Here is a 25,812-nt window from a genome sequence, read left to right as displayed (position 1 = left end):
GGCCGCAGCCGTCCGGGGATCCCCCCGGGTCGCCTGCGGCCCGGGCGGCTTCCGAGAGGCGGAGCGCGGCAAAGGTGGGCTTGAAGTAGGGAGGAGGGGGAGCGCGGCAGGGGTTTTAGCCCCGCGGTCCGCGAGCGGCTTCTGCGCTGCGGAGCCCTGCGGACTCCCCGAGCGGTAGCCTGGCCGGCGGGGAGGATTTACCAGATCTCTGCGGGCTGGGAAACTCGCCTCTTAAAGAGGGAAGGGCAATTTTATAAGGAATGCGCAGGTACCTCTCTGCCGTGCACTACTTGGGTGTTGGAAATCTTTCCTGCTTCTACTTAGTTACTTAGTTCCCGAGGCGACTGTTGTTTTTTTTTTTTTTTTAGCTGAGAGAATCTAAACTCCTTTTCGAAAAGGATTCTAAAGCAGTTTCATAAGCTTGATGTGGTAGGGAGCGCTTGGGGTGGAGGATGAAGGATTAACAGCTTCTTGTAGATTATGCTGAGAGTGGCCCTCATCTGGTAAAACCCTTCCAAAAAGTCCCTTGACTAATGTTATTTTCAGAATATTTGCTTTCTGATGAGCAATGATGAGAGAATGCTGTTAGCTTTGTCCTGCAAACGCAGTGAGAACCTCTGTTTTTGCTCAGTCTCAAAGAAATGTAGTGCCTCAAGACTGATATTTTTTTTTATGTCCAGTAGTGCACTGCTCACTTCTTTTAAATGTTGTGTTGTTTTGTTTATTAGCACTGCTCCTCATTCCTTCCAGTACTTTTGTACAGCATGTGGATTTGAGTCATCGCATCCAGTTGCTATGGTATCAGATGCAAAAACAAATCAGATGCCCTTTGGAGAAGGGTTTAGGAATCCTTTAGAACCAGTTCCTAGAGAAGTGTGCATCTAGTTTTCCTAGAGAACATCATCGATCACTTTAGCCAAAGGTTGTTTCTTATTTTTCTTTAGTAAAACACTTTCTGCAAACTTAAAGGAGCTTATAACGTTGTGTCTATGTTGAACAGCATGACAGCTTTTCTTCCCAAACAAGCTTCTCTTTAACTACCTCCTCTCCTCTCCTAGTAAAAGGACATCAACTTTTAGTGATTAATGTATGGGAACTGCCTGAACCCTAGCCCAAACTGAGTCATCACTGAGCCTTTTGGAGTCTTCCTGCCTGGGGAACGTGGAGGGTAGTTTTGACTAAGTACTTCTGGATATAATCAAWTAATATTCACTGTTCATATTTTGAATGTATAAACTTCTCAGTGTTATCACAATATGAACTTTGATGCTTAAAAAGAATAGTAAAACAGAATTATATATGATTATTCTCTCTAAATATCAGTCTCTGAATCAGGTGTCTCTCATCTGGCTTTGTGGCATAACTGTTTTTCGTGTATACTGTTTCCTCTGTAAAAGTTTATCATCTCCGTTCAGTCAGCCACCAGATTCTGGGCCCAAAATATTTGACAGCACATCTGAGGGAAGAGAAATATGCGATGATGCTAGTTCTTAGAGACCTTAAAGAGTTTTGAGATTGCTCCTGAGAAATCAGCCAATGTTAGCTCCCAGCACTCCAACACCTATAAGTGGCTCTTATGAAGAGTCCTCTGAAAGTGTAATTATCTGGCTTCTCCTGAATCTGCTTCTTTGCTAATGCTCCCGTTCATGCAGTTCGCTCTTTCTCTGGCTTTACAGGAAAAGGTATCCATAGGATGGAGTTAGAGCACCTGAAGAAGCTGCGGCAGGCCAACCAGGACCTTCTAGAAAGGCTCAAAATAAAGCAGGAAGAGATCAGAAAAAGACTTCCCAGCAAGCCACTCTTTCCAGCATCTCTTCATAAAAAAAAACCTACCGAAATATCTGTCCCTGTGCCCAAGAGAGGGGTATGTGTTGGGTCTGCGCTAGAAGTGCTGGGAAGCAGATGGGTTTAAAATGGCAGGCAGCAGCTCTGCCTATGGAGTTGGTTGGTAAAGGAGATGTATACACATGGAGCAACTGGCAGAATGTAGAGTATGGAATCAGAAAAGTACCTAGAGTTTCTGTTAATACTTATCCTCAAATACGTTCTCCTTGCAAAGGCTTCAGAGATCACTTCCTACCTAAGAAGGTTTCTCTAAGTTAAGGTTTCTCTGTCTAAGCGAGGAAGAAGCATCCTGGAACATAATCCTTTATTGCTTCTCAGAACAAACGCTGAGAGTTTAGCAGCTTCTTCACTTAGGAGAGAAGCTGCATATAGTTCTCAGTGGATCCCTTTTGTATGTTCTCCAAACAATGTTTAACAATTAAGTCTTGTGAACAGTATGTGAATCCCCCCTGTCCCCCCCACCCCCCGCCGCCTTTTACAGGAACTTAGAGGGGTAAGCAGACTAGAGTGAGAGGCTGAGCTTCTCTTAAGTGAAATGTCCTAATGAAAAGTGTTTATAATCTGAACAATGTCCTGAGATATGAGAGTCTCTGTCCTTACAGAAGGAAAATCAAGTTGGTGCTGTGAAGGCTGCAGCTGATCCTGCAGTGTTGGTTTCTGTGGAACCCAGAGCTCATGCAGCCAGGGCAGCCCTCTGCTCATCACTTGGACATGTGATGCTCAGCAGGAATGGCAGAGGGGAAAAGCAACAGCAAGCAAAGATGCAGAAAGAAGTAGGTTTGGATTCCAGCTTCCCTGGGAAAGAGCAAAATGTTTTGCCAGTGTCCACAATCATTACATATGGCAGAGAAACATCCAGAGTGGATAGGGATGACCATGTCTCAAAAAGTCCAGAGAAAGAATCCTTCCTTCTGGGGCACAGAGAGAACAGAAAACAGTCCATTCTCCTACACAGTCTTCAAGAGACAGACCAGCTTACAGCTCATCGGGACCCATCACTGAGCAAAATACAAAATGAAGAGACCAGCAAGCTTGTACTCATTAAAGAGCCCATAACCCCTAAATCAATCCTGCTGACATCTCAATCCAAAGAGTTGAAGGTAAATGCTGAAACCAGTGCCATATTCATTTTACAAGTTAGTAGGGAGACGGGGGAAAAGCCAGGAAAACACTGCTTACCTTGTTCTGCTCTGTAAATTGGAAGTCAGGGTCAGAACTGTCCCCAGTTTTGGCAGCCAAAGGCTGTCAGCAGCTCATTCAGTCCCTACTTTCTTTAGCTGTTGAATCAAAGGCCAAAAAACCATACCATCTCCCTGTAAGACTACTTGCCATTTGCATATGATCAGGGAGAACAGCCTGATGCACTACTGCTGCTACATAGCTTGTTTCCTTAAGCCTGGAGGGTAGGCTGTTGCCATGATTGGCCTCCCAGGCAGCTTGGGTGGCCTGCTCTTTGGGGTGTGTGTTGCAGGGAACTTGGCATTCTGTGGAAAACCCTGACATAGACTTTCTGCCTAACCTTGGGCAAGTCACTTGCCTCCTCTTTCTGTTTTATAGCTTGAGAAGTCAAAGGGCTGGTGAGCAGATTACTGGTAGGGGTGTAGATAGAATCCAGTCTCAAACTAGGCCACAGCTGTCCTATTTAATCAGCTGCCAGCTACCTCCCAAGCTGTACTTTAGAGTGTCCTGCTAGATGTACAGGAAGTCTTTATGAATTGGGTCTTTTTGGTTTTTGTTTGTTTTCACAGAAGGAAGCTGGTCATGTGACTTTTCAGTCTGAGCCTGAAGAATACACCATCCCTGCGAATAGCTGGTCTGCACGTCCTTTCCTGGGCTATGACTGGATAGCAGGTGAGTCCTAAACCTGAAGCAAAGCTTTCAGCATGATGTGGTAATCTGAAGAGTTAAAACACAGTTTACCTCCCCTCTAAGTCTGAGTGTGACAGACCTATAGGCCTGGAACTGGTGCTAAATATTTTGGGACTGGGGCACAAAAAGCAGATGTCCCATACAGTAGTCACCAGCATCATTAAGACCACATAACAGGTCTCAGCAGAGGAGCTGCAGTTGCTTCAGAAACCATTCCCCAGCCAGCTCAGAGGTGAGTGATCCATGCTTCCCTGGAATAGTTAGGTGAGGCTGGCATGGGAATCCAGGCACAAATGGCAAACCAGAGTGTGGTTAGAGGGAATACCAAGTTATTGAGATGAACAGATGCAATAAGGGACCCAAACCACACAGTGAAATCTCTGGCTTGACACGATGATATGTTCTCCTCAATATCCCCTTGTTGGTACTCCAGACCTTTTACTGTCCTGACCGTTTTGCATGACACTTGCTTTGGTGCTTGCCCAGGTGCAATACAGCCTTGAACATTTCTCTTCTTGCTGTTCTCAGGACTCCTAGATACAAACTCCTCAGTAGCAGAAAAATCTGATCAATACTTTGCTGAGCTGAAAGCATTTCGACAGGCCAACAAAGAAGCATGTGTCCATGAGCCCCACCTGGAGTAAGTGGGTTTGGGGGGAAGTGCTGAAGCAGATCCCTCTAGAGTAATGAGAAGTATAGTCTGGCTGGAGTGGGAAACTGCAAGGGTGGCTCTATAGGCCTTTACCTCCCAGTCAGAAGTTTGTGCTAGGAAAAGGTGGGGTTTGTTCAGAGGGCCTGCCCCTCCCAGTCACTGACAGTTTTGTTTGTTTGTTTCTTTAGGCCCAAGGCTCTGGATTCTGTATTTCCTGAGCAGGAACCAGATTTGATAACCAGTTCCCATAAGTGTAAGATCAGATTTCTCATAAATGTAAAATCAGACTTCTTCCTAATCCAGTTTTGGTGAACAAACCACTGGACAGTCTTTTGCTGTCTTTTTGGGAGAGCCCCATACCACATAAGTCAGAAAAGACTGTTTTATTTTTAGCAGCTACTTCTGCTCCAGACTCAGCTTCCTACTCCAAAGAGACTTGAGTCTTCTAGGGATCCTCTCTCAATCAGAGTCCTTGTTATTTTGTCAGAGTTTCTTGTAATTGGCTAAGTTCTCTTTTAAGTTGAGGACGTTGAGTTTTGTTTTTGCTTTTTAGGAACTTATCTGGGGACAGGAAATGTAAAAGATATTTTTGGAAAAGCAGCTCTGTCTCTGTAGAACGCATGTGTGGCATTGTGGTAAAAGATAGCTTCGTTGCCTGGCTTGAGGAACCTACTGACAAACTAGAAATACAGTGATGATTCTCTGATCTGTGGCAGGTGTTTACTGTTATCGGTTAAACCAGCGCCTCTTCACTGTCCCTGTGGATTCAGAATCTGCCTGCCCCATGTGCAAGATCCCACGAACCTACTGGCCCCCAGAGACTCAGGAAGAGCCAGCCTACATCAGGTAGATGAGAATTATTACTTTGTAATATGCTGAACTCAAGGAGACAATAGGGAAGAAAAAGCTGATTATGTGAAGAAGAAGACAGCTTCAAAATAGCTCCTTAGAAGGCTGCTGTTCTCATGGCGGAGAGATCTCTGGCTTAAAAATCACCAAGAATACTATGGATCTTTTCTGTAAGTAGAAACAGTGTTGAAGTCAGTGACAAATGCATATTTGATCTGAATTCAGTCCAGAACCTGAAGTGTACCTGTTAAGTGTCCTGAGGCCCTAATCTGAAATGGTTTCACTTGGTTCACTTTGGGATTAGACCTTTGGGTTTTGAGTGGGGAAGGAATGGAGATTCCTGCTACCTTGTGGAAGGTGTAGGCAATTATTTCCCTTCTGTGGTTTCAGGGTCAGCATTCCCAGGTCTACCCTTATGCCTGCCTACAAATATAAAGTCCATCGCAGGAAAAGCTTTGAACCCGCCGACAACCTCGCTTTACCCTCGGTGAGTTGCTGTCATCTGGCTGTACCATTATACTGGTAGTAAAATCTAGATTGGTCATTGTAACAGTACAAGAGAGAAAGAGAATCTGGGACTCGATCACCCAGGCAGGTGACATGGGGTTGCACTAAAATTTCTAAGTTGGGCTGTGAGGGGGTCCCTGGTCTGTGAGGGGATTCTGATCTGGGTCACTGAAACAGCAAGAAAAGCCATTGGTACATGCTTCCACATTCATCCCTTTGTGTAACCGCTATAATGTATATCACCCTCTCTATACAGAGAAGCTCCAAATGCTTTACACCGAGGAAACGGAAGTGCCATATGGAGCTGTATACTTCTGGGGCATGATTCACCTGACCTATTTTAGGCATCAACCAGAAGATCTATAGCTAAGAGTGCGTGTTTCTTTCCACAGATGTTAGAGAGTCTAAATGACAAACTTCTGTGAAATATCCACATTGTATAGTGGTCAGACAAAATCAACAGTTCATGCCAAGTTTGGGTTTAAAACTGTTTCTATAGAATTGCTCCTGTATTCCAGCCAGTGGGCAATGCTGCAGGCAGTATTACTGACCAGACCTAGTCTGCCCTAGAGATTTCCAGGGAAGAGGTAGGAAGGARCCTGGTTTGAGTGTTGGGGAAATGGATGAGTCAGTTGAGATAAGTTCAGAGAGGTCAGGTTCCTGGGTTCACAAGATCAGTTAAGAAATAATTAGCCAGCGAAAGGTAGAGGAGGGTACAGATGCTCAGTTTCACTTTATTGGAAGAGATTTCTTCTCTGTCTCCTTTTAGTCATATAAAACTCCTCAAAAATTAAGTATCTTCCCAAGCCTCCCTGTGGAGAAGTTCTTATTTAGAAAGACCAGGCCACAATAGACTAAAAGGGAAGGAATTCATATGCAGCATTCCCATCTCTTCTCACAGCATTGCCTGGTTGGCTGGGAAAATGTCATCTCTTCCAGTAACCCCAGGCTCAGCAGTTTGGATCTGCGGACTTCACTGAAAGACAAGACTTCTCATCATCCTCACCTGGTAAGAGTAGCCTGTTAGCAGTCCCTTGAGCTGTGTGAATTGCACTGATGGGAATTGCAATCCTGTCTCTCTGAAGAGTGTGATAATTGTTGTTGCCTCAGCAAAAGAAAAAGCCTGGAACATGCTGGATGCTGTTTTCTTGCCTCCTCCCAGAGCAGCATGAAGCAGAGCATTTCTAGCTCCTTATCTCTACAGGGAAACATTTTCCTTTTTCTGCAGCGTAGAGTTGTGTGCACAGGCACAAAAAAAGCAAATGGAGCTGGATAACAGCACCGCAAGGTCAAAAGCCTGTTCAGCTCACCGGTCTTCAGCATAAYTGGAAATGTCACTTGGGCATTGTTTGATTAATGATGTCTTCATTTGGATTCCAGAGCTTGGTGTCCAGAGTGTCAGGAGGAACCAGGACTGACCAGCTCCTAAACCTGGCCCACTTGTCACACTTCAGATTTAGCAGTGCTTCTCAGCAGAGGGAGCAAGACAAACATGGACACTACAGAGCACCTCCAATTTAAATACTACTGCCTCAACTCTGTGAACCACTGACTTGATTGCCCCAGGGAAAGGATGGGAGCAGGGAGTGGAAAAGACTGAATTTGATTAAAAATAAATCTTTGAACAGCAGATTTTCCTTATTTTCCTAGTCATACACACCTGCAAACACCCAAATACACATACCTGAATGTACAAACTTGCCTGTGTGTTTTCACCTTTTCTTTGTGCGTTTTGCAGCTATTTTAAGGAGATGCATGAGCTTTGCTGCCTAGGGCTGGGTAAAGTGATGTGGACGAGATGACTAGTACTGTTACCGCTAGGACAGCCACAGCAAAAGATATGTACCGAGTTCATCTGCCACCTCAGTGAAGTAAACCAGAAATATAATGTTAATTCTGAAAGCCAGGGTAAGGAATTGGCTTATGAACGGCCTGGCACAATGTGTTACGTACAACTGTGCTCATTTCCAAACGTGAGTAATCTGAAACACGATTATTTAGTTCATTAAACTTGAAATAGTCAATAATTTAGTTAAAACAACAAAATCCTGTTTATTTTCAGTCCAGTGTCTGTAGCTACAGGAGTACATTACTTCTGAGTCATTATGGACCTGAAAAAAACATGTTAAAATAGAATGATATTGTATTAATCAAAAAGTTAGATAATGCCTTAAAATGTCTGCAAGTTATGTTTGCCTCTGCTTTTCCAAGTTTTTTGGAGACAAGCCCTGGGAATTGTTAAATTGCACCAAAACAAAGTGTATTATATGGTGTGATTTGTTTGAACTGTATGGTATGATCTTACTTTCCTTGACTAAAAACAATAACATGAACTTATTTTAAAAAATTATTGAATAAGCCTGAAACAGAAATTCCTTCCTTAAGGATTCTGTAAGTTACTTTGAAATCTTTTCTACTAATAATTGCATGCAGAAGCTTTGGATCAAATTTATTTCTGGGAGCTAACTTGACAGAAGGATTTGAGTTTGCAACAATGATATTTTCAGCTCCTTGCTATTTGCTGTTACTTGTATATCCAATATGCCATTTGTAYGTCAGCTATATGGATTGACTTTTTTTAAGCAAGGAAAGGAAAGTTGCAAGATTATGAAATCTTAATGTGAGACTGTTAAAAGAGAATGGAAAGTGAAAAGCGTGACTGACCAGTTTAGCTTTGTGTTGTGTATGCAGTGGAAAGTGAATGGAATTTGTCACATTATTTCCATTATTAAAAATGCTTATTTAAAAAATCATTCAGCAAATATAAAATATTAATTGCAAAATGTTATACCAAAATAGGGCATTTTCAACATTTTTACCACCTTGGCTTCATACCAAAATATTAGAAGTTACAAACCTTTTCTTAATTTCTCCTGGAATAAAGTAAATAGAGCAAGCCCACTCTCCTTACAAATAGAGAAAATGAAGTACTGTAAGGTTAAGTAACTTGCATGAGATCTGTCTGGTGCATGCAGGGCAGAACCAATGCTGAACTCAAAATGTCTCCTGAAAACTAGGATTGCATTCAATCTTTTAGACTTGTGAAAGTATTGAAAGTGTGGTATGACTCTTTTCTACTAGAAATAGGTGAAAGAAGTCAGAGATATCGCACCTGCTTACACAAGTTAATCTGAATTTTTCTCTTTGCATGTTGGTTCTGGCCTGTTAAAGCCCTGCCCTCATTTGCAAGCTGAAACAGACTGAAAATATTACCTGTTTATGGAATCTTTTTTTTTTTTTTTGACTCAGAGTACTCAGTTGAACATGTGCTTCGTCTTTCTCCTTTGCCAGCCCGAGCCTTAGAATGCCAGATCTTGTGCAGAGTAGCAGGTCTTCAGGAAAAAATTCTTTTCGCCATGCACACACTTCAAGCGTACTTGCAGGCTAGCTTTAACTCTCCCTTCATATCCTTTCTCTTGTGTTCTCACATCCCCTTTTCTGATGGCACTTTCCACAAAGGCTCACAGACTCAAAAGATTTTTTTTTTTCCCTAGCTGAGCCATCCCATGTGTCTTTTTTGCTAATAAAGTCCCAAATTTCACTTTCCCATTAGCGGAACTCATTTCAATTTCTGTGTTTAAAGTATTGGCACCTTAATTCACTTTCTTGTCTGAACTGATATAGAAAATTGTTTGCTTTGCTTTTTGTCTTATTCTTTTGGAGCAGAGAATCTGATTTGCATGTTAACTTAGAGAATGACTTGATGGTTCTATGTTGCTTGTGTAGTTACATCTTCATATCAGTGCAGAATAACTGTATATCATGATCTCTTTTTTGCACAGAGAATCTGACCAGTGTACATAGACTTTCTAGTGGAGCTTAAGCAGAGTGTACATTTTGTTTCTACTTTGAATAGTGCCTATGACAATGGCTTTGTGTTATGGCAATCCCAGATCACAGTTACTCAGTTTGCAGTTGATAGTATACAGAAATAGATTTTTCGGCTGACCAACTTTGGTGTTCTCTTTCCATTTGTAATTGCCATTAGCAAAGATTCTGCAACTGGGGCTTGGTTAACATTGTTGATGCATCATCCAAAATTGAACGTAGACCCCTTTTTTTTCTAGCTGCACTGATTCTTTCGAAGAGAGACAGGAGATCTGAAAGTGAGTAAAACCTTATTTTTTAATCAGGACACCTGACCATGGACGTGTGTGGAGGCATCATCTTCTAGTAAGAAGGTGGTTCATATGTAGTCATGCTTCTGATCATAATTGCGTTTCAAGGCAGAGTCATCAAAAAGATGCTCCAACTTCACATGTGACCTGCAGCTGCTGTAAATGAGTGCACCCCTTTCATCTCTTTTCTCACGATCACTCTGCTGAGGTCAGTAAGGATATGTGCCAAGCAGTGTGGATGCTGATTGTATTCAAGATGTCAAAGTAAGTTACAAATCCTAGTTAGTGTAATTTGAACAGCAGTAATGCAAGGAATAAAAGAAATGTCATTTCTAGAAAGCGAGGTCATGCTTTCAGAGAACCAGATATTATTTATTTATTTATTTTTAAGGTCCTGAATATGGGGCCAAATCTTAACCCGAAAGGCTGGCAAAGGAAATACGAGCTTGGGAAGTCAGGATTGTGGGTTAGGAAAATGGTGGGAGGTTGAGAGGCTGGAGGGTTTTTGAAGAGGGGGCTAAGCAGAGGTGATACTGTGGGAATGTATGGTAGGAAGCCAGAGTGGTGAGAGGTGCGTGAGAGGAGGCAGAGGGAATAAAACACTGGGAATGTGGAGAGGAGGGGTGGATTAGGAAGGTAGAAGTGCAAAATACAGGGTGAGGAGAGACTTCTGATGAGTTGGGGGTCAAAATGCTGTAATGGGATATAGTGGCCCCAACAGTGTAGCGGTAGCTCCAGGACTATGTCCTTAGCCACAAAATAATACAAATATTACCTCCATTGTGCAGGCACAGGGCTCTGGGATAGCTTGTGCCTGTTCRTGGAGGTAGTGGTGTTGCTAGATGTAACTTGATATTGACATAAGAAAATCCTTATTGGTTGTCCCCAGTTATTTGAGTTGTGCACTTCTAATGCAAACTGTCTGGCCTGAGGCCAAGAGTTAGGGAAATCTGTCTTCACAGGCATTGTGAGGGAGGAGAGGAGCAACCCTGCGTGCCTGAGACAGACAATAATCCCCAAGGAAAAGGGGATTTTGGTAAGCAAGAGTCTGTGATTGAGCTTGGCTTTGTTTGCATTTCCATTAAATGAGAAACTGGGAGATTTACATTCTAATGTTTTTAAGATGAAATATTCTAATCTTAGCCAGCTAGGAGTCAGATGAGAGAACTCAAGCGCGCCCAGAAAGAGATGGCAGTCTATTCCCAACTGTCTTCTGCACTGGGGCATAAAGGGTCCCTCAAGGAGAAGGCTGGGATCCTCCACTCTGCTGTGTGGGTGATGCGTGTGATTTCAGTGGAAAAATATACTGGAAGAATAACATATGTATTTGGCAAAATTGGAAACTGCTATGTTGCTCGTACTTCAGTGCCACGAGCAGTCTACATAGCCAAGGTGAAGCCCAGCATTCTTGACTTTATCTGTTGTTGGTTTTTTTCTGTTCATAGCAGTTGAAACATGCTGGCTCAGTCTGTGCAGCTGTCTCTTCTGTTAATGCCTGGCTCCCATATGTGTACCCAATTGTACAGTTTGTACGGTTCTCTTCTGGCATGAGTGATAACCGCCTGATGCTTTGATGGTAAAGCTGGTGGTTTAGTTCCCCTTTCTGACTATACTATCTGTGTATAAACTTGATTCATGAGCTGGGAAATCCGGTTTTGCTTAATTAAATGAACATGGCACAATAAATAGTGCATTTGTCATTGGTTTTGACAAAGAAGTGGAGTTCAGCCTTTAAAAACTAGCTCCCTCTGTTTCTCAGCAACAGTAGGCTGCCATTAGAGTTACTTTGTCTGTGTTTGCTGCCTATAAGATAGTTTCAGTGATGTTTCAGGATCAGGTGTTTCTTGCTGTCAGTACATTGCAAGAATTAATACCAAGATTCGTGAATGAGTGTGGTGTTGATTTATTCATTCTATTTAGTTATCAGTATGTCAAGGAATGACTGTCTTCAGAACTCTTTTGAGAGGTCTGAGATGAAACGTCTGCATCTGGCATGGGCTTGCTTTTTGAACCGTATGCAAACTTTGATTTTGGAGCTTTCATCTCTTTGGAATTTGTGTTTTCACAGCCCAGAAGAAACATTTGTTTTCAGACTGTGTCAAATCTGAAAACACAAGAGAAACCCTTCTCCTTCTTTTCTGGGTTAAACCCCTTGATTTCACCAGCTTCCTGGCTAATTGCAGACCAAATGTAAGGAGCTAGTTTGCACTTCACCTGGTGTGAATTTCCATTGGTTACTGCAGAGCAAAAATACAGTGCCAGGAAAAGGAGAATAAGACCCTAGATTTTCTGTGTTCAGATTCTCAAGTGTAGTCCATGAAAAAGTTTTATGCTGCTTAAAAAAAGGATGTGATCCTGAAATATCCTGTCATTAATTTATTTCATATAAATTATTTCATGTTTCTAAAATTTTTCCTTTGTGTCAGCAAAGGAAAGCTCATCTTGCTTCTGTTAACAGATAAATTTTATAAACCTCAGCTTTTAAATGAGGAGAACCAAAATACCAAGAAATAAACTGAGTTACCCAAAAAGTCTGTGACAGAACTGGAAACTAATGACTCCCACTCCTGTGTTTTAACCACATGAACAGTCTTCCCCAAACATTGTTATTTTCGATTTTGAATTAAAATACAGAGAATTGGAATTCTTGGTGCTTTTTCAGTTTCCCTGTTTTACTTCCCAGACATATACACAGAGCAGATTTAAATTGCAACAATAACATTAACAATTGCTTAGCAATTAACAAATGTAAAATGTTTGCACAAGGGGTAGTTAACTAATAGTTATTTCCGGGGAAGCTTGGGCTTATCTCCTCATTATTTCAATCTGAGTGAGATTCTTTTCTTTTCCAGCAGTATAGATCCAGAGTTACTCTGTTGAATTCACTAGATTTTGTCTGGATTTCTATTTGTGTAAATTTTCTGTTAACAGAAGGAAATGAAAGGCTAGGAGCATCAGTAATCTTCTAAAAGAGTGTGTTTATTCCTAAAGTAAAAAATCAGTTAATATTGGGAGTGCGGTAAGATCATAAGTAATTTCCAGTAAATGATAAAATAGTGTTTCATCCTGAAACAGCTGGTGTCTTTGGGAACTGTTTATTGACTTACAGATGAGCTTCAGGGGTTAAATACTTTGCTGAAGTAAATGAACCTGGCCTCTTTGTCAGTTCACACCAGCAAAATATCTGAAAATAGATCTTTGTGAAATGACAAGGCTCTGCAAAAGCCTCTTTTACCTCTCATTTTGACCCTGTCCTATGCTTGGATCTCTCACTTGATAGTACTTCTCAGAGATGTTATTTGTTTAGCATCTTCTGCAAGAGTTTATGGACTGGAAATTGTTGAGGGCAAGAGTTTCTTCTCGTTTGATTATGTTCACAGAAGAATAACATCTTCCAAAAACTGTAAGTGAAAACTGGATCAGATAACTTAAGATTTCAGTTTTAATGAAAAAGTGAATCTTGAATGAAACATCCACACTGGAGTACAGGAACACTATTAAAAGTGCTAAGTCAAATACTCAAAATTTAAGAAAGGCTACTGTTAAAATTTCTTTGCACATGCCCACTCCCTCTAATACAGTTCTTAATTATATTATCCAGTCAGTCCAAGCTTTTCTCATCAGCTGTCTTCTTCCCTAGAGAGCAGATCTTTCCTCTCCAGTCGTCATGAGTTTCTTCCAGTCTAAGCTTTTCCATTCTTCCAGTTGATTCTGTGTTTATTCTCTCTAAATGAATTATGTGGCACTCTCTTCAAAACTTCAGCATGAAGGTCTCCTTGAGTGCAAAGGAGAGATGCTTCCTCTTCTTGTGACCAGGAACTGGAACCATCCTGGTGAGGAGAAATTGCTATAGAGAAAGTCTGGTTTTGCTCATGAAACCTCAGGTTGGAACACAATGATGTGAAGATGTTGCACTGCAGGCAGCTTTAGCAGCTGCGAGGGACTCAGGAATGCTTAGTGAAAATGGATTTGTTAGAGATCCAGCTACTCAAAAAATCAAATACATTCACCATCAAGGTTAGGCAAGCTATATTTTTTGAGGCTTTAACTTGTTCAGATTTGGATAGACTTTTGTGGTTTCTCAAAAGGCACGTTCCTGATACAAGAGCTATCCCCTACTAGGGGAATGCTAGAATCCAGATTGAGGCAAATGTCTGCCTTGTCAATGTTCTTCTTGAACACTTCAAAATTTGACCACCTTGTAGGCAGCTGAAAAACAAGATCTTTTATGTGCCAGATGATGCCTGGTACCAGATCCATGAAGAATAACTGCAGTCAAAATCAAATAATGTAAACCTTGAACAAGCTTATTTGACTGTAATTATGACTCTTTCAAATCAGTAACCTGAGGTAGACTTTCTACATGGAGGAAATTATTATGAACTAAACAAGGTGTGAATTTGAACTTGCTGCTTCTTATTAACTCTCTGGGTGGACATTCTGTACATTTAGAAACTTGCTAGCTTGAAGGCAAGCATGTACTTACTTTCCTGCCTTTTAGCAGTCCTTTCATATAACTGATGGCTTCATAGAAGCCTTCCTGCACTTTGTGGTTAGGGAGGGAAAACAATGAGCTTTATAAACTCCAGACAAGACTTTGACATGAAGTAAGACCAAGCTGAAGTCAAAGCTGGTGCTCGTGGATTAATTTCTGTCAGTGTCATGACTGGGGATGGGGCGAGGAGCCCAAAACAAATAATGCTGTTGTGGGTCATTTAAGGTAACAGTATGATTATTCCAACATATAACAAAATCTGGCTGATCTTTATAACCCACAGCTTTATTTGCAGCTCTAATTATCAAGTGGCTATCCATTTGGATTTCTGAGGATACATCCTTGAGCTTCTCCATTTCTAGCAAGGTATGGGAGGAAGGGCATAAAACAAATGACATTTAAATAATAAAATCTCTGTCAAGGGTTTTCTCTGTGGAGAATGACAACATGTAAATCTGCCATTCTCTTCCAGAAGCTGTAGTCAGAATTACTGAAAGTACAGACATGATGTGATCTTTCTTCTAAGGTCGTCTCTCTCTCAGCCAGCCTGTGGGCATAGTAATTCTGTGATATAGTTTTGGTTTCTTTCATGGAAGCCGAGTTTTTCCTGATAGCACACAGTTCTCTGTCAGCTCTTCTCATTTTTCAGTCTGACTCAAAATGCACTTTGGTTTTGAAGTTACTGTGCACCAGAAAAAAAACCCTTTCACAAAGAATCTTTTTTCATATTAGTTATTTCTATATTAAGGTGGTATTATTAGTTTGGAGGACAAATGTAGGGTAAGAAGATTTTGTCACCCACACCAATTTTATGTAAATGACCTTTGTAAAAGAAATGTAGTTGAAAATAAAGTCCTGTTATCATTATTGTTCAGATGGTCAGTCTGACACATAATTTAACTATTTAAATTATTGTTTCGATCAAAGATCTGAATGACTCAACCCAATCAAAAAAGCGAATAAAATGGCAGACATATCATCATATCTAGTTTTGCATATAAACTCTGAGTCTAAATCTCTGGTAGCAGAAGTGCGGAGTTACACTTGCAGAGGCTTTAGCCTTTTAAGTATAGCAATTACAAAAAGCGACTTTGCTACTTCTGGATGGCAAGAATATAGCACCACCATATGTTGTACTGTTTAAACTCAGGAGACATTCAGGTGGAAGTAACTAGAAAGAAAACTAGGGAACATGAATGGAGTCTATGGGCTTTGTGTATAAGAGTTTATAGACCTTGGTTGAAACAAGACTTCTTGCAGTAAGACTAAAATCAGATGTGAAGATTCCTTTTTCTCAAAGAAATTAGATCCTCTGCTTTCTGGAGAACTGTTCCAATAACTGTGTTAAGGCTTAGAGTCATCAAGAACAATTTACACTGGCAGTATTTCTGAGCTTTCTGCAATCAGGAATTGGCTGTTTCACATAGGTACTTTTTGACATTATATTTTGTAATAAATAAGTAACCTTAGTGTTCCTCGGGAACAAAGACCAGGATGCATTTCCTTCCGTTGGCTRTTCATTAATTGCCAAGAAATTCCCTGTGCTCAGCAAGAGCATGGCTGATTGAGGCAAAAGTCCCCAGCTGCAAACAAACAAGAACTAGTCTGTTCTTCTTTTATTTAGATTGCTAGTTTGCATGTTTGTGAAACTTTATATGAAGCAAGGAGGTTGATTTATTTTTCTATTACTTTTACTAGAGAACAAAACTCTCTGAAAACGTCCATCAACCAGAAACTACAGTAACTGAAATGACTTGGGATTTCCCCTACATAGTGGGATTTTATTATGGCCCAAGCCGATTACAACAAGATTTTTCCTACTGGGAACTCCTGTTTTAAGTTGTAGCTACCTTTCAACAAGTATACAACAAGAGCTCCGTACCGTCGTCTTTGCTGATCGCAGTGGACAAATATGTGAAGGTAAATTGCTAAATCAATGTAGCTCTGCGGATCATGTTATCAAGAGTGCCTGCAAGGTATTTAATGTATAGCATGGTGACTTGATCAGTGGGACATAATTAAATGGACTGATAAATATTTAATACTAAGAATAAGGGAAATGTATGTGCCACAAAATTAATATCAGAATCAGAGTGGCGTAGAGTGATGGAATCTAGCAGATCTGAGGCCCGCTTGACCTAAATGAGACTTTTTTTTTATTTTAACACATTCAAACAAGTTAAAATAATTTGACAACTACAGCCAGTTCAAAATCCAGTTGCTTGCTTACTAAGTAGTGTTTCTCAAAGAAATCACAATGCAGCAGTGTTTCCCTCCCCTCTGTCGTCTTTGGGCTGCTGTATGATTTCCAGAGAAGTTTAGTATGTTGGCTTCACTTATAAGGCCTCAGCTAATTGGAATCCTGAATGCCCTCCCTATGTGTTGATACCACAGTGTCACTTTCCAAAATCCTCAGGAAGAAAGCTCTTCAATGGCTACAATGGGTAAATAGAGGAGGGGGGAGGTATCAAGAAATTCATTCTTAGTGACTAGTTGCTTTCCTTCCTTTAAACCTGAGATTCTTTGTTTTACATTACAGTAAATACCTTCATTTTTCTTTTTTTCTAATGTGTTAAGAGTTCCACCCTTTCCTTGTACTTCCTATAGCATGTATTCCAATGAGCAGTCCCTTTGGTACTACTGAGACTTCTAGTGAATTTTTAGGGTCTGATTTTGTTTCATCTCGGTAAGTAGCAAGACTTAATGATTTCCATTGGCGTATCATGATGCTCTAAATAGCAGCACAGATGGACACCGCAATACAGATTTTAGACACGTTTATTTTAATGTGTGTTCTTTCAGTTCAGTGGTCTCATATGTCTGTTTGACAGTGATTAGAGCTGATGCTTCTTTCAAAGGTCTTCTAGTCAATACAGCTAGATATATATTAGCTCGGCATACAAACACAAGGAACTATACTAAAAGTACAATTTAAGGCTAACATTAGCCACTTTGAAATTAGAAAATGTCACAAGTACTTTTGCTTGGCCATGTGTGTAACAATGCTACTTCTACAGTATTCTATTACTGCTTTCTCCACTAGACTCCCACAGTGTGCAGCACAATGAATGGACAATACTGAAGTAATTTCTTGGGCATGTGTTAAAGAAACTCTTTTCCTCACACCTTAGCTGGTTCTCTGCATTCTTTTGCTTCAGGTGTCAAGTGACACAGAGAATCACTGATTTACAGGACTTTCTCTAATTCCCTCCACTTCAGCTCTCCTCAGCACACACAGATAGTCAACATAGATCAGATACCTGGTGTGAAAATCAGCTAAGCATGAGCCAAGCTAAGCATTTAGATAAAACAGAAAATGGCAAGCAACCTTGTCTTTGAGCATTGCTACCTTTAACACCTAAAACAAAAGGAGATTCAGATGTTAATGTTGGATGCRTGTCATCAAATAAGCATTATAAATAATAACAGCATGCTCCTAAAGACTCTCTCCTTTTTTTCTGTTAGACATTGTTCCCTGATGGAAGAAAATAGAAATGAGGGGCTGGTTTGTTTGTTTCAATTTTTCTGTTTGCTTTTATTATTTTTTCATAATAACATGGAGGATTATTTTCTAGGAAATCCGGGCAACATTTTGAGAATGATAGCGTGGGTTTGTTTTAAAATAGAGGTGCTTCTTCCCGTTCCTGATATGGCTCCTTTTGGAAAGCCCCTTTCATTGTGCTTGAATGAAATCAAAACAAATGACGTCTGAAATTAATGCATTTAGTTAAAGTGCATACAGGTTGGAACATTCTTATTAAACACAACCTCTTCATTGCTGTTGGTTTTACTATAGACTTGTAATAGCATCGTGTGATGTAATAGCTTTTCCGAAAAGCCAGCAGCAACAATGAGTGCTTTCCACTTCCCATCCTTTTATGCTATCTAGTTCAATCAAGAAATGAATTTAAGAACAAGGAGTTCTAAGAGGCATGGCAGCTGGAAAGCCTGGTTTCATTTTGGATATGTGGGATGGATTCTCTCTTGTCTAAGGAACACCAAGCTCCCACTGCAGCCCTTCCCTCAATGAGGGCATTACTAGAATCTTTCCTCTTTATCCTAGTCACCTATTTCCATGAAACTTAATGACTTTGCATTGTCAGCCAAATTTGGTTTAAGTTATCTGATGAGTTAAAAAATTAGAAACGCAAGTCATTAAAAAGGAGCTGATGCATGAATATACAAAAAATGTTCAGTGTGCTCATTTTAGTCTTATTTCTTTTGTAAAACAGGCCAAAAACCCTCTGTGTCATTAGTGCTGGGAAAGTCTTCCCAGCGTGCRTGCGTTTTTATACTCATATTCTTTATTGTTGGGGAATTCTTGTTATCAGATATATTGGCCTCGGTAGTATAACTGACAGAGGTTAAATCAGGCGTGTGACAGAGTCTTTCCAGGCTGTAAGTTATGTTGGTTCCTGTCCTTTTGCCATTGATAGAAGCTGATCAGAAAAAAAAAAAAACAAAACAACAAGCTAAAAGACTTATCTCTGAAGATGAGCCTATGGAGACTTGACTTTTCTGCTGGAAAATGAATTTTCCAGCTGATCAGAAAAAAAAAAAAAAAAAAAAAGACAGAGCTCACCAATTCCTCTGACTTCTGTGCCATTTAAAACAGCACTTCATAAATCAGGAATATTGCCTAATGGCATGTTACAGCACCAGGTTAAGACATTTTTCAGCTGAATTTTTAATTAGATAGGAAAAACAAGAATGTAATATTTAGACACTCAGATGCTTAGCTGTCTCTCTACCTCAAAAGCATATCTACCACAATCAGCTTTTATAACTAAGAGAATTTAGAAGTCAAGAAATAAGCTGACAGAGAGATGGAAGGAGGTTGAATTTAAAAGTATATGTCAAGTACACAGTATGCAAAGTATGCCTTTTTTTATAAGATGGGGTTCTGAAGAAAAAGTAAAGGCAGCGGGTTGAAAAGAAAAGGGTTACAAGTATGAGTTAGAAGATACTGACATCAACCCAGGATCCCTGTGGAACACTGTTCCAGAAAACTCTCATCTTTTGGAACACTGTTGTAGTGTCAGTGAGGTGGCTGTGGGTCTTTAATAAAAGGATGAATTATCCTACTTTCAATCTTTTCTAATTTCTTTTCTTCTTCTTTTTGCTGATAAGGGTGAAAGGAGGGAAAAAAGCATGGGTGTGAGAACACAAATTCTCATTATTTTCCTGAGCACCTCAGAGTGGTTTTCAAGGCAGTCTGTCCTTTTTGAAGTGGCAAACTTTTACTTTTGTCAAAACTTTTAGGGCAGAGAAGAAAGCTGGGTGACACTTTAAAGCAACTGAAATCTTTCCAGGCATCAGAGCTACCAAATGTTATCCAGTGTAAGAAATCAAAGCGAGTGAAACAACGGGTGACAGCCCAAGGGACGATTGTCAGCAACAGGAATTGATTTCAAATGGGGTTGAAAGGAAAAAGAAGGATTCTCAAGAGGATGCTCTGTGCTATATCAGTGTTTAAATGACAACATGTAAAGCCTAAACCTTGGCAGAGTTACCCCATGTGGTTGTGAGATTTCACACACTCATTCAAACAGGAGTAAAATGACTGTATTGAAAAAATGAGTGTGTTTCTTACTGGGAACTCTCTTGAGGCTTGGTTGCAGCTCTCAATGTGGCGAATGGACAGGACAGGGCTTGGAGTCGTGCCTGACCAAGGGAGGTGAAGTGCTTTCTGAGGGCAGCCTATATGACTCAGGGGCCCGTGTTTCTCTATAGCCAGCCGCRTTCTTTGGGTGACAACCTCGACACATGCAGCCAACTTGCAGAAACCCGCCAGCTCCGGGACTAGTGATTGACGTGGTTTTGTTTTGTTTTGTTTTTCTTTTTTGGGCAGCCCCCCCCCCCCTTCCTTCCAAATTGTTTCCTCAGCTTGATTGAGTCTCAAAGCCTGCCGCCCCCGCCTCTTGAACGGCTGGAGCAGCTCTGGGCTGAGCGAGCAGAGCCCCGCGACACCGAGTGAGGCTGGGCCAGACCCCGGGCGTGCCGTCCAGGTCCCGTCCAAGAGGAGCAGCCCGACTCCCTGACCTGCAATGCTGGGAGCTGGCGAGAGTTAATGCCGCCGTCGCAGATGGCTGCCCGCAGCCTGGCACCGGGGCTGTGGCTCCTGCTGCTTCTTCAGGACATCCAGGCAGCCCCGCAGGTAAGGCAGGGCAGCTCCGGGAGCCAGCAGCCCCGCAGCATGCCTCTGTAGCCCGGGGCCGGGGGGGGCCGGGGCGGTCTGGGGGCACCCTGGGCTGCCGGGTGATTCCGCCCACCAGCTGGGTGCGCGGGGAAGTGGGCGTCTGCAGGAGCTCCATGCAGACAGGTTCAGTGCAGCGCAGTGCGATAAAGGTGTAAAGGAGAGCGCTCTCCGCACAGAGCGGCCGGCACCGTTTGTCCTTGCTGGGACCTCCGCAGGCAGGAGCCGGGGGTAGGAGCCACCGGCCGCACCTTTTCGTTGGTGTTGATGGTGTTACTGCACCTCCGTGCACATCACAGCTAGGGAATGAGAGATTTGTTGGAGGGGGAGGGAGAGAGATATTGTTCTCATTTGTTCTGGGTGAGTGGCTTTTATTTTTGCCTGGAGGGCCAGGTGCTGTCTGACAGGCATGTTCCTTGCAGAGCTTGGCTCAGAGGGCTTCCGCTCTCTCTGCTGGTGTGAGTCTGGTTTGGCAAAGTGAAAGGTGTAAAGGCGAACAAAACAGTAAAATACCTTCCTCTTTACAACTGCCCACCCTTTTGACGCTGACTTTCTCATGAATGGGCCAGGATTTCTGCATCAAATTTACTTAAAATAGACATAGCCCCCTACTCAGCTGGTGCTGTAGATGCAAGCTAACTCCCTGCTCAGATCATATCAGTTCTTGCGGGCTTGTTTGCCCTCTCCCTATGGATCACGCGGCAGCGAGCCCTCAGTGCCTGGCATAAATCCAGATAATTCCTCTGGCTGATTTATGCACACTTGTAGAAAAAAAAAAAAATCAAAGTCACAGAAGCTCTTTGCGTAGGTAAAGTTGAGTAGGTATCCAATTGCACACCCGATTGGTTCCTGAATTGGCCATTTTTCCTGGCAGTGGAAAAACATGTGCCAACTTGAGATACCTGTCTGTACATTGTAAATGAATGATATTGCATGTCACTTGGGCTGCGAGGTGAATTTTACTGAGAGACTGACGCTAATTCGATTAGATCTTTGAAAATAAGCATGTCCTGCATTATCTTCACAGACATTTGAAAAAGATCCTCCTGGCTTTTTGGTAAGAGTAGGAGTTTTCCCTGGTGTCTTTAACTGTAAATTCCCCTCCCACATTGCAAGTTTGCTCTACTTTGCCCTCATTATCTGCCCTGCCACCGTCTCCTTCCTGGAGTACAGTGATTCCTCTATTCTGTAGGACTGGAGTCTACAGTCCTTACTCACTTGAGGAATATTTAGGGGGTCACTCAGATAAGCGTGTCTGGTCTACTGTATGCAAGCTGCTTTGAGAGAAAGGCATTAGATAAAAGATGGTATTTTTGCTATTTGTCATTGCTTTGGTGTTCACAAAATGAAAGGAACAGAGAGAAATTTGGTGTTCTAATCCTTGTCAACATTCAAACTCACTGCAAAATCATCAGTTACCTAGAATACATACTTAGGTCTTGCTGGAATAAGCAATTGGCTTTTTGCTGTGTTTCTGTATTGTGTCTGTCACAGCAGTCTTTGCTTTTGCTGCTACTGGAAAACAAGTAATACGGTTTAGTGTGAACAAATAACAGCCTATTGGTTATATTTTAAACTATATTCCTCCTCACTTCAGTCTGCAGTTTGAAGTTTGTTTTAATATTCAGTTAACTCTCAGGTATTAATAATGTCTCTACTATCAAGCAGATGAAACTGAACTACTTAAGGTCTTAGATTATCAGCCTCTGTCTTTAATAGTGTCAGAATTTTGATAGGAGCTTGAAAGGGAGTCAACTGTTCTGCTACAGCATTAGTCAGTTCTAGAACAGCCAATGCTGGTAGAAGATTTTTTTTTTACCGTAATATGCTTTCTTCCTGACTTACAGCTCATTTGTAGCAAGCTAGTTTCTTACTCTGCCTCACCATCACTTTTTCTCTATGAGATCAGAAGCCCATAAATGAATGAGTCAAGCCTTGTCCTGACTGAACTGCAGAGTAGCTCACTGAATTCAGCACCATCTTTGCAATGGCCATTATTTAAATTGGGATAGCAAATGTATTTGTAGATAAAAGGATAGTGAGAAGAGCTACAAAGAGCCTGTTTTCTAAAAACAAATTCTCAAAAACAAACACTGAAAAGTCCAAATGCCCTGCATCAAATATGTGTTTGCCTTATTTAATTGGGTCTTGGTCTGCAATGCTTAAAGAAAAAAAAAAAAAGCTGGTCTGTCAGGTCATTGAAAGTGCTAGCCCAAGGGATCCCTGGCCATCCTGTCACAGAGCAGTCCCAACATGACACGAATTGTGATCTTTTCTCTCTGAGCATGTAATCCAGCTCCTGCTGAATCAAAAACCTTTCATTGACTACATGGAGAAAAAGATTAGTGAAATTCAGTCTCAGTCTCCAGTTTAACAGTATACTAAATCCAGTTTAAGAAGTCCTTGTAGTAGATCAAAAACCGAAGAAAAGTACTGACCTGATATAAACTGATGTCTTGTTTAAATTTGTTTCAAGAATGTGGACAGCTTAACTTTGTAGTGGCAGGCTTTCAGCTGCACCAGGGATTGTTTACTACACCAGCCTAGCTTCTTGCTAGTTTAAATACTTATCTGTTCTCCCACAGCTGGCATAAAGCAGCATCAACTCTACATTGTGTCAAGTCCAATCAAGATCAAATCAATTCTGATATAGTATATAGGTCCAGAAATGATGCCTGCAAGGTTTCACATTACAGCTGGACCAGTCAACAGAGAACTGTCACACCAAGGGGAGGCCCTGTTCATGGCTACAGAGACACCAGCTCTCTTACACTGAATTAAGTGATTGTGCAGCCACAGGATGAGTTGTTTCAGCACAATAACTCACTGAAAATGCAACTTCACAAATTCAGAAAGCAGAAGTTTTGGTCGGATCAGCTCCTAGAACTGATTCATCCTCTAGACACACGGTTGCTCTATCCTAATCAAAGAGGTAGAGGGGAAAGAACATGTGGGTACAAGTTGGAGAGGGGGAGTAAGATTGCACTCTGTGAAGGCAACAAGTCACTGGATTAGCACAGCTGTAATAGACCCATATTTCCACATTGTTAGTTCACCCTTAGTAAAGACCCATCCATTCAGAGCTTCCTCCGATTCAGAGTGAAGGACAAAGACCTATTCTCCACCATAACTGGATTCCTCACCCCCACTCCCTGATACTGCTGTGATCTTCCTTCAGTGTTAAAGTCCTGTTACAATATATATTAATTAACAGAGCTGTCAGTGTTTGTGGAGGTAGAGTCTGCTTTTTGTTCCTGGTTGTGTTTACTGCTAGGCCACAGGTATAGGCTGTATAGGGGATAAGGATTTGAAAGGTTGAAGCTGCATAGTTAAATATTTTTCTTTTGAGAATCAGTCAATATTATATGTCATTGAGATGAAGTTGGGGGTTTCTTCATTGAGATTGGATGGTCTTTTGGGGAGAGGACAGGGAAATGTACAATATACTGCTTCTGCCTCCTTCAGGGAACACCAGCAGATGGTACAGAAACTGCCTTAAAAAGTGAAATTGTGTTAGGCTTTTGCATTTTCCTGACCAAAGATGGTGAGTTCTGTTTCTGTTTTGAGGTTCAGATTAGAGAGTAGGTAAGGAAGAAAGGACAGTCAAGAGATGAAAGGAGAAGAATACTTTGAATATTAATTAAAACAAGATTTTGAGTTTACTGCATTTCATTCTGTTCCTTGTAGAGATGAGGAGAGTAACTTGAGTTTGTTTTGTAAAGCTTATTGGAGATTTCCTCAATGAAGCAAAGCCAGATGCTAGTTACTCATGAGTATGAATTATACCACACTCCTCAGTGTTTCTAAACATTCAAGGAAGAAGAGGGCGGCATTGGGCAGAAGTGAAAGTTCTCGCAGACAAATCCTTCCCTACAAATTAAGCAGTAAGGGGCAAAAATGAAGTGAATCTTCTCTCACTGGCTAACTGGCAATTTCTATAAGTTTATTGGAGACAGGAAAAATGACCAACACTATAAGTAGACAATTTCTTACCACTTTCTTATCTGTGGGTCTCTACACACAGACTATACACCATGGAATCAAGAAGGTAAAACCCTCCAACACTCACAGCTGATGCTTCTTTTCAAGAAGGTGGTAGCATTGAGGTTTTGCAATGATCAGCTGATTTTTTTTCTGTCTTCTTTGATTTTTCCCTTCCTTTCATTTCAAGAGTTATTTATGAGCAATTGGGACCAGCTAAGTCACCTTAACCTTCAGCTTCTGCCTAACAAAGAGTCTTAATTTAAATTAATTGGTTTTGTTCTGGAAAAATTAGTTATATTAATGATAGTCATACAATCCTGAGTCATTGTAATTATTTTTTTTTTCCTGAGTCAGGTTTAAATTTCTACTGTCATCCTAGAACATTAAAAAAAAAAAAAAATCCTTTTGACTTAAGCTCATACTAACAGATGAGGTAATGGTTCAATGCAGAAGACTTTCACTGTTTTCTAGTTTAACCTTATGCATCTTATTCACTGTTTTATAGGAAGCATGCTTGCTTTGATCTGAGTACTCACAACCAGAAATATATTAGAAATGCCTTAATGCTGAGATTTTGTTAGCAATGAGTGCAATAGGAACACAAGTGCACAGGGCTTGTTTTTTTTAATGCCAGTAGCTTTCCCTTCTTATTGTTGTCTTCTTGATCCCTCATATGATAAAGCACCACTTTCTGCATGAATTTTTCCTTTTTCTCCTCATTGCCCTCATGACTTCCTCCCCTCATTTGGGTGATCTGTATTCTGATTAAGGTTTTGCTGATGAGAGGGACATTTTCTTTAAAAACTTCCCCTGTTGGCTACCACCAGTTCAGTCACAAGACTGGAAACCCAGTACATACCAGGCGCCCACCATTGCAGCCGTTGGTAACACAGCTCAAAACTGGTCTAACCATAATATATATCTGTGCTGGGGAGATCAATACTGCTACTGTTGGTCAGAATTTTTCTCAAAATTTCCCTCATCTAAACAGGATCAATCTGTGCTGTCACCAGAATCCTGTACAGCCACAGTGTGACAAGACAACTGGTTCTTCCCCTGCCTGTTTTGATTACAAACAGCATGTGATGCCCCCCAGCAAACTGCTTATCCGGTTTTGGAATGGAAAGACACTTTTAAGTTCCACTGGAAGAGCTCTAGAGAACATAAGCTGTAAGTTCTGCTGTAGCAGACTGACCTACGCTAATAGCAGTTGTCCCCCCTCAGCAATTGAGCTGCAAGTGTTGGCAGGATAGAAAGTGTTTTCAACATTATTGATGAAGGTTTGGGCAAGATTTGG

At 41.3% G+C, this 25,812-nt stretch overlaps 2 protein-coding genes across 21 annotated transcripts in view; both read left to right on the top strand.

The window, feature by feature from the left end:
- Nucleotides 1-7,352, top strand: part of MIIP (migration and invasion inhibitory protein) — a 7,748-nt gene extending 396 nt beyond the window's left edge. The window contains exons 1-10 of one of the 5 annotated variants that reach the window (XM_026074172.1): nucleotides 7-74; nucleotides 1,677-1,864; nucleotides 2,448-2,945; nucleotides 3,594-3,696; nucleotides 4,243-4,354; nucleotides 4,555-4,619; nucleotides 5,083-5,212; nucleotides 5,606-5,702; nucleotides 6,624-6,737; nucleotides 7,103-7,352. In XM_026074172.1, the coding sequence (XP_025929957.1) occupies nucleotides 1,694-1,864; nucleotides 2,448-2,945; nucleotides 3,594-3,696; nucleotides 4,243-4,354; nucleotides 4,555-4,619; nucleotides 5,083-5,212; nucleotides 5,606-5,702; nucleotides 6,624-6,737; nucleotides 7,103-7,243 (1,431 nt within the window). In that variant the 5' untranslated portion in view covers nucleotides 7-74; nucleotides 1,677-1,693 and the 3' untranslated portion in view covers nucleotides 7,244-7,352. Of the gene's footprint in view, nucleotides 1-6; nucleotides 75-402; nucleotides 923-1,676; nucleotides 1,865-2,447; nucleotides 2,946-3,593; nucleotides 3,697-4,242; nucleotides 4,355-4,554; nucleotides 4,620-5,082; nucleotides 5,213-5,605; nucleotides 5,703-5,978; nucleotides 6,601-6,623; nucleotides 6,738-7,102 lie in introns of those variants that run through there. The other 4 variants (XM_026074173.1, XM_026074174.1, XM_026074171.1 and 1 more) reach the window with 4 other exon arrangements.
- A 1,222-nt stretch (nucleotides 7,353-8,574) lies between these two features.
- TNFRSF8 (TNF receptor superfamily member 8) overlaps nucleotides 8,575-25,812 on the top strand; it is a 38,143-nt gene continuing 20,905 nt past the window's right edge. For 6 of the 16 annotated variants that reach the window (XR_003254888.1, XR_003254889.1, XM_026074163.1 and 3 more), the window contains exons 1-3: nucleotides 8,575-14,701; nucleotides 16,034-16,255; nucleotides 20,187-20,492. Coding sequence is in view for 12 of the 16 variants with exons in the window: in XM_026074163.1 (XP_025929948.1) it covers nucleotides 20,406-20,492 (87 nt within the window). In the remaining 4 variants the exon portion in view is untranslated. Of the gene's footprint in view, nucleotides 14,702-16,033; nucleotides 16,256-20,186; nucleotides 20,493-25,506; nucleotides 25,686-25,812 lie in introns of those variants that run through there. The other 10 variants (XM_026074165.1, XM_026074167.1, XM_026074162.1 and 7 more) reach the window with 9 other exon arrangements.

This window comes from Apteryx rowi, unplaced genomic scaffold (genome assembly GCF_003343035.1).
Source record: "Apteryx rowi isolate R43461 unplaced genomic scaffold, aptRow1 scaffold_38, whole genome shotgun sequence".
Lineage (NCBI taxonomy): Eukaryota > Metazoa > Chordata > Aves > Apterygiformes > Apterygidae > Apteryx > Apteryx rowi.
Note: the sequence above shows the minus strand (reverse complement) of the source record. Positions and strands in the feature narration are given on the sequence as shown.